This window comes from Pipistrellus hanaki, assembly GCF_964339955.1.
Source record: "Pipistrellus hanaki genome assembly, chromosome: 2".
Lineage (NCBI taxonomy): Eukaryota > Metazoa > Chordata > Mammalia > Chiroptera > Vespertilionidae > Pipistrellus > Pipistrellus hanaki.
In genome coordinates, this window is record NC_140504.1 from 56,155,907 (window position 1) to 56,164,672 (window position 8,766).

Sequence of the window (8,766 nt, forward strand, 5' to 3'; positions counted from 1 at the left end):
AGCGTGGATCCCAGATCTGGAGAGAAGCTGGTGCAGGCAGCCGGGAGAAGGAAGGCCTACTCTTGCATGAATTTTTGTGCACCGGATCTCTAGTGTTAATAAAGGGGATCCAAATATCACATTATTCAGATATTGCCCACTTATGTTCATTGCTATTTTCCAGTGTTCGAATATTTGCTGTAGACTTCAGTTCTTTGTAAATGCTTCAAAAGCAGAAATGCAAAGAGAAGGAGATGGGAATGTTGCTGTAGAATACACTGAGATGAAAACAGAAATGGATTTAAAATCCAAATCAATAAAATCAATATCTATTTCTATGGTAAAGGCAAAGTCAGGCCAAAAAGACAAAACATTTTCAATGTTAAATAAAAGACTGAGCCAATATGAAGCGGATGGATGTACCCTAATGTCTGCCTTGAAGGTGCTTTGGACCTTCTCTTAATGGGTATAGGCTCTCTTCCTATCCATTCTCTATCTATATCTTAATTCAGCATTACCACAAAAATGAAATAAGATTTTCTACCTCTGGAAAATTTGGCATGAAACAAAGATCAAGTCTGTTGAATAGTCTTTAATGCCATATTGTTTTAAAATTCACTTAATGCTGTATTGTTTTAAAATTTTCTTTTAGAACAACAGAGCTTAAATATTAAGTGTTTGTGATACTACCTTTGAATATTTATATAGACTTTAATTTGGTATTTAGTTTTACTGTTTTTTATTATCAAATGTTTATCAGTTTGAGATCATGTTTTACATATTATTGAAATGTATTATTTTGCCATAGTATATTCATATGCCATCCATTTATTATTTTGTACAGAATACCTCTGAACTTTTATGGAAGAAATGACTTTATTATTATTATTATTAATTATTATTTAAAAATATATAGCCATATAAAAATATAAAGTGATTTATGATTTGTGAATGCCTATCTCTCAACTGCAACCTCAAATCCTGAGCTACTAATCTATATTGAGAATTTGAAGACATTCAACATTTTCCTTATGATTTTTTTTATGATTCAGAAAATTTTAAATTTCCCAAGCAATGCCAGGAAGGCTTTTCCCTTGGGAAGCATGATCAGGAACCATGCAAAGCTTGTTCCATACATTATCTCCTTTAGTCCTCATAGAGATATGATGTAGAGGCACAGTGGTAGCTCCATGTCACACATGAGGAAACAGAAACATAGATGAAGATAAGGTGACACATTCGGGGCCACATGTGTTAGGGCAGATTGCAGCTCAGGCGCTCTGAGTCTAGAACACATCCAGAATTGGTCTGGAACGAAGCAGAAAGGATGGAAGTGGAAATGTGCACATTTACTTCTCTCTCACTCTGAAGGGCACTTAGTCCAGCTGCATAGTTTACGTGGGATACAGTGTTGAAGCCAACTAAAACAGTGGGGGGGTGATGTCATTTGTGCTTTAAAATTATGGTTCCACACCGTTGAACTTCCCCTATTCTTTAAAAGAAAGCAGATGAAAAGAACATTTATTTTCTAGCTCCATTTCAATAAATTGCTTCCATGCCAGAGCAGGCCAAGAGAAGGGAAGGACTGAGGAATCAGCCCACCCGCTTTCTGACAGGCCATGTGCTTGTGTCTGAATCAGTCTGGTGCTTGCTGACAAGGGAGGTGCTCGGGCTCCGCTCTGAGTTGCCTGCACAGACAGCCTGTGCATCTACAGATCTTTAATGCGATGTCCTGACTTGGGTCTTTAAAATTCATGGGGGGGAAAAAATCTCTGCAAAAAAAGAAAGCTATTGATACTTCTTCCGTGTTTATTTTCATAGTCTTATCTTCTGCTGATTTCTTTGCTTTTCTTATTTTGTCCTTTAAATCCTAATTTGACTGCTATTTTTTTCTGGCAGACCAGGTTCAAGGAACAGTCACCATTCGTAACATCAGCACGCTGTCTTCAGGTTTGTACCAGTGCGTGGCTTCTAACGCCATAGGAACCAGCACCTGCCTTTTGGATCTCCAGGTTATCTCCCGTAAGTATGTAACATTCTGATGTCCACTTTAGGTCTGAGACTGGGGAATGAAGAGTGATGCTGAATTGTTTTTAAGTTTTTTTAAGGGTTAAATAGAAATTTATTTGTTTAATCATTATTGAAAATATTTTATAAGTGTATTAGTATACTTTTCAGCTTGAGCAATATAACATCTTCTTTATGACAAAAGGTCTTTCTCCCCAGAATCAATAGAATCAAATCAATTCTAATGGTATAATGCTATAGACATTATACACTTTGTGAGGATCTATGACCATGGTCAAGACAATATCTTCTTGTATTTTCTCCAAATTTCTTATATCGGCTTAATTGTTGAATGCCCTCAATCATAAATGAATATAATTTTTTTCTCTTCATTTGAGAATTCTGGGTTATTGGAATTCTAGTTGCAAAAGGGCATGATCTATTTGGGATGAGCTGATAAGTTAGCCCACAGATTGCTCAGTTCCTGTGGGGCAGATCAGGCAGGTAAGACAGGTACCATCTTTTACCTGCTCTGTAGGTGTGGCTCTCCTGAAGCTGAGTCATGTAAACTGTTCATTCCCTCAATAACTGCAAGCCTGCTGTACCTCAGTCCTAGCCCCTGGGATACAGAAAGTTTAGTGAGGTTTAACTTTTTATGGATGCAATACTTTAGGCAATTTTGTACATTTCAAGAAGATTCTTTAGTAAACTAGTTTATAGAGTTGCATGGGTACATGCTATTTCTCTTTTATTTTGTTGTTTAAATATACCTTAAATATATTTTGCAGCCCAGCCCAGGAGCATTGGACTAATAGCTGGAGCCGTTGGCACTGGTGCAGTTATTGTCATTTTTTGCATTGCACTGATTTTAGGGGCATTCTTTTACTGGAGACGCAAAAATAAAGAGGAGGAGGAAGAAGACATTCCTAATGAAATAAGGTTTGTGTGTCAGATAATTTGTCCCACTTAGCCAATGTCTATATTTCCATTCATTTGGGAAACTAAGATTTATTTGCTTATCTTAGGACTGTGATGGCCAACGTAGTTAAAATGGCTAAAGGGTATTTTCTTGTATGTGCTCTCACTTTTCCTCATGGTACTAGTCAGCTTTATTTGCTGGATCATGAAAGGGGTGGACTTGGAGGACACAGTGAAGAATGTCCCCCTTCCCTCCCAGATCTCTAGAGTTATTGGGGTTAGGAGGCTGCCACAGTAGAAAAGTTAGATTAGAACATGTGTTTAAAATTGACACATATTATAGATGAGAACATAATGCACGAAGGAATATGATCAGAGCATACCTATACCCAGATAGGCCAAAACAGTATGGCTTTGTGTGAAAGACAGTTCAGTCAAGAATATAAACATCTTAAGAAAACAATGTCAAAATGATCTTTAAAGAAAAGTGACTCTTTTTTTATTGTTAATACTTACAAGAGGGTATTTTTCCTGTTAATTTTGTAGAGAGAGTGGAAGAGAGAGAAAGAGAAAGAGAGAGAGAGAGACATCAATGTGAGAGAGACACATCGCTTGGTTACTTCCTACACATGTTCCATTCAGAACCAGGGAATAAACCCCAACCCAGGCATATGCCCTTGACCAGGAATGAAACCAGGGACCCTTTGACCCACAGGCCAGTGCTCTAACCACTTAGTAACACTGGCCAGGAAAAGAAAAATGATTTTTGGCATATGGTGGAAATATGAGGGTTCAGGCTCAGAATCAGATTGCATCATATCATGTCCTATTGAAAAGGCTTTGATGACTTATGCCTACAGTCTACTTAGCATGACACATGCAGTCCTTCAGGATCTGACCCCCTCACCTCTTCCCATAACTGGTTTTGCCTCCCATTACTTCCCCGATCACTTGGGTTCCAATTTACATCCTCTCATGCCTCAGGGCCTTTGCTCAGGCCTCTGCCCGCTTCCTGGGCGATATTCCTTCCTTTTTCTCCATCTCTTCAGTAAATCCCTTTATCTAATTCAAGACCAGTCCAGGTATCATCTCCTCTCATAAGTAACTTTTGCCTTTTACCCAACCCTGCAGACTTGCAGATATTCTTATATTAATTGTCATCCCCATTTGATCATAAGTTTATTGGCTATCTGAGCTGTGTCTTTTTTACATGAAACATCTAGTGGAACGATACTCAATAAATATTAAATGAATTAACCTCTTAAATTAAATTAATGACCTCTTAGCATCTTATAAATCTGTATATGCAGGGACAGATTTCATCCCAGCATGAGATTACTGAGGAAAACTTGTTTTTGGCCATCCACAATGATCTCTCAAACCCCAAAGTGCAATAAGATCAGGCCTATTCTAACCATTTCTTGAAGTTCTTCACATCCATAGATTGATTTCTTAGCTATTTTACAGCAGTTAGCTCAGCAAAATTCTTCATGGACTATTTTCCTATTTAGAGCAAATGCACACACACACACACACACACAGATTTTTTTTTTTTTTTTGCTTTGTTTTTTAGTTATATTGGAAAACACAAGTCTTTGAGAGATTTGAATTGCCCTTTTGTAATTCTGGAGACTGAGAAGATGGGCATTTCTCGGGCATTGTCTCAGAGGGAATGAATGTTAAAGCCAAGGCCACCAGAGCTGCTGTGGCCTTTCCTGAGGATTTGTGTTTCACAGACATGTTATCCTTAATGTGGAAGAAAGAGGCCTGGTAAGTGAACCTGAATGAAATCCCAATGACAACTTTATTCTGTTCCTTTTCAGAGAGGATGATCTTCCACCTAAATGTTCTTCTGCCAAAGCATTTCACACCGAGATGTCCTCCTCCGAGAACAACACACTGACCTCCTCTAACACCTACAACAGCCGATACTGGAGCAACAACCCAAAGGCTCACAGAAACACACAGTCATTCAACCACTTCAGTGACTTGCGCCAATCTTTCTCCCTGCACTCGGGCAATGCCAACATACCAGCCATCTGTGCTAACGGGACCCACCTGGTCCCAGCTCCACACAGGACTCTGGTAGTGACAACCAACAGAGGCTCATCACCGCAGGTCATGCCCAGGAGCAATGGCTCGGTCAGCAGGAAGCCTAGGCCGCAGCACACACACGCCCACACTGTCAGCCAAGCAACGCTGGAGCGGATTGGCGCCATCCCTGTTATGGTGCCAGCCCAGAGTCGGGCAGGGTCCCTCGTATAGCACAAGAGCAGATAGAGTTCAGAAAAAAGCCAGTGAGATGCCCCATACACGGGGTGGGGGTGGGGGATGAGTGCGGGGAAGAAACCCTTTCCTTATGATACTAGTAAAAAGCACAGAGAAGACAGTTATGCTGTTACCTGGCCACTGAGATTTGTGAAATGAGCCAGAATGTCTGTCCTGAAGATTTGTTCCTCCACCTCTGATGCCCCGGGATCCTAGTCAGTAAGCTGAATCTCAAAGATGTGCCAAGCGAAGGATAAGATGTGAGCAGAATAGCACGGGAAATCTAAACTGCAGTCCAGACGGGTTTGTTCTCTAGCTCATGCCTAACTTAATAATCTTTCAAGAGACTCAAGTGCCAGATGGAGTTTAAATAATGACGTTATTTTAAAAGATAGGCGTCTTTACAAAAGCAATGAACATCCTCTCTCCATTCCCTCTCTACGTAGAGGGCAAAGGGCATGGTTAATATCTGTCCCTACATCACAGAATCAAAACTTTTTACAGAAGCAGAATTCAGTAGGAAGTGGGAGGAAACAAACTAGTTTGAGAACCCCATTCATCGTTACTTATTTCTGAACCATGAATTTCATATTTGGAATATTGCTCTATTGACAGATTCTTGCCTGTCTAGGTTTTTCTAGGGTCTGCTAGACAGGTCCACAACAATTACTGTTCATTATTTCCTGGGAAAGTATTTTTTTAAAATAAATGTATTGGTTTTTTAAAAAATACATGAAGGCATTGGACTAGGAAAGAAAATACTGTTATTAACACCACAGTCAGTGGCTGTTCATTGGGCCCACGGAGGGCCATCAGGAAAGAGCAAGGCTGGGGGGTGGGGGCAGCACAGGAGAGGGAGGCAGGCAGGTCCAGGGACTGGAGCATACCTGGCGGCCTCTCAGAGCAGGGCTTCCCTGCTGTCACACCGGGTCACTCTTAACGAGGGCAGCACCTGATGCCTTTTGTACTGAGGGAAATAACTTTCTCCTTGTTTGACAGGCAGAGGTTAGTAGGTTGTTGCAGGGCAGGAGTTGTTTTGTTTTTTCTTCAAAATAATTATTTTTATAAAATATGGTACTGAGACCAAAAGGATGTGTCTTCAGGTATGCTCCTGGAAGGGTCTGCCCCACATTTGTCAGAGCTCAGGAGTGCATTTGTGTCCAAATGCATTTTACACCCCTGTGAAGAGACTCCTTTTGTGATTAATTACCCAGTGTGGCCTTATGAGTTCACCTGGTAATTGACAAACTCTCCGCTCTATTTTGTGCTCTGTAGATAGGGTCATATTTGGATTGGTGACTATCTCGCCTTAATCACACTATAAGCAGCACACAAATGTTTTCTTCCCAGACTTTTTCCTAAATTATTTATGATACTGACTCCCATGATTCCATAGAAGCATCTTTTCTTCCCCCGGTATTGTCTCTTACTCGCTCATCCCATTATGTTTTGTTCTGCTTTCCTGTAAGCATAGTTACCACAGGGAGTGGCCTCCTTATTTTCAGACTTCTTTGTCTAAATGGAAACCAACAGCTGCTGCCTACCTGTTTTTCCAAGAGGGCTAAGATCAGAACCTAACCATTCCAATACTGATGAAAACTGAATTTACTTTAGCATTACTTATTTTTTTCATTTGATGGTTCTTGACTTTGTACAAAATTTAAATAAACGAATATCTATACTTTTAATAAACACAAGTGTGAAAATACTATGACACAGAGATGATAATATCAGATGTTTAGAAAGCATTTATCTTGCATTTCTTTATTTCTAATTGTCTAAAATTTAATAAAAGTTTATTCATATAAAAGCAAGTTGTCATTAATTATCATAATACTAATGAATGGATGATTTTGTATTCCCCTTAATTTTATAGTCATTTTCTATTCTGTTAAATAGTTTTCATAATCATTTTAATGAGTATGTAATATTCCAAAAATTAATTTCATTGTTAGAAATTTAATTTGGGTCCAGTTCTCACATGTGTGATTGTAGATGTAGTTACCTTTCTCATTAATTGAACTATTTTTATATTTCATATTTTCTGCTTTTTTCAGCCCGGAAGTTCTGTCACCTAGAACAGTGCCTAACATGGATGTTGAGTACACAAATGACTGATAATTTCTGAGCTGAAGTTGCCAGGGTTAGTTCATAAAGTTATGATCATGATTGTAACTCTTGATACAAATAGGGGTTGGCAAAAGTAGGTTTATAGTTGTTTACGTATATGAAAAAGATAATTTAGGATTATACTAATATAAAAATAAACTCTGTTTTGTGTAGTTACAACTGTAAACCTACTTTTGCTCACCCTTGTATAATGGATTATTCCTTTGTTTTAACTTCTTATTTTGAGATATACCCTTCATCTAATTTCTCCAAAGGGTAATATTTTGCATAACTCTGATACAGTCTCACACATTGACAGTCCATCAACCTTATTCAGATTTCAACAGTTACACATGCACTAATTTGTGTGTGCGTGTACATATTTAGTGCAATTTTATCACAAGTAGGTTCATGTGACCACCACAGTCATGATACAGGATTCATTATGCTTCCCTTATATAGTTACAGCCACCTCTTCAAGTCCCTAATCCCTAATTTGTTCTTTTTCTCTTTAATTTTGTCATCTCAAGAATGTTATATAAGTGGAATCATGCATTATATAACCTTTGAAGGTTGGCTTTTTAAAAAATTCAGCATAATATTTTTGAAATCCATTCAATTTGAAAGTATCAATAGTTCATTCCTCTTTATGCTGAGTACTAGTCTGTGGTACAGATGTACCACAGTTTGTTTAATCATTTATCCATTGATGGATATAAAGGATATTTGTTTTGTTTTTTGTTTTTCCCCCAGTTTTTTGGCTTTTAAAAATAAAGCTGCTGTGAACATTTTATTTTTACTGTGAACATTTTTGTACAGGTTTTTGTGTGAACCTAAGTTTTTATTTCTCTGAGATAAATACAGTTGCTCAAGCACCATTAGTTGAAAAGTCTACCCTTACTTCAGTGAACTGCTTTTATATCTTTGGGGGGGAAAATCACTTCGATACAGCTGTGTGTCTCTGGCTGTTCCACTGATCTTTGTGCCTATCCCTCCAAAGATAATATGATGACCACTGTAGCTGTTTAACAAGCTTCATCATCTGGTAGAGTGGTTCATCTCACTTCATTCTTCTCTTTAAAAATTGTTTTAGACATGCTGAACCCTGTGCCTTTCCATACACATTTTAGAAGAAGAGGGTCTGTGCCTATAAAACTCCTTGATGTGTTAATAAGGATTGTATTAAACCTACAGATCAGTTTGGGAAGAATTAGCATCTTGACTACTTGGAGTCTTCCAGACCATGAACTTGGTATCTCTCCTTCCATTTATGTCTTTGATATATTTCATTAGCATTTAGTAATTTTGTACATGTTTTGTTGGATTTATCCCTAAGCATTAATTTTTGAAGCAATTATGAATGTTGCTTTAAATTTTGGTTTCTATATATTAGACTTTAGTAAATAGAAATGTAAAAAAAAAAGAAATGTAATTTAATTGTGTGTTGATTTTATATTCTAGAACCTTGCTGTACTCACTTTTTCA

The 8,766-nt window shown here is 38.1% G+C and overlaps 1 protein-coding gene across 2 annotated transcripts in view; it reads left to right on the forward strand.

The window, feature by feature from the left end:
- The window catches only part of IGSF11 (immunoglobulin superfamily member 11), a 120,234-nt gene extending 113,252 nt beyond the window's left edge, over positions 1 to 6,982 (forward strand). The window contains exons 5-7 of one of the 2 annotated variants that reach the window (XM_084871687.1): positions 1,879 to 2,001; positions 2,775 to 2,925; positions 4,728 to 6,982. In XM_084871687.1, the coding sequence (XP_084727813.1) occupies positions 1,879 to 2,001; positions 2,775 to 2,925; positions 4,728 to 5,169 (716 nt within the window). In that variant the 3' untranslated portion in view covers positions 5,170 to 6,982. The remainder of the gene's footprint in view (positions 1 to 1,878; positions 2,002 to 2,774; positions 2,926 to 4,727) is intronic. The other variant, XM_084871688.1, reaches the window with a different exon arrangement.
- Positions 6,983 to 8,766: the final 1,784 nt, after the last annotated feature.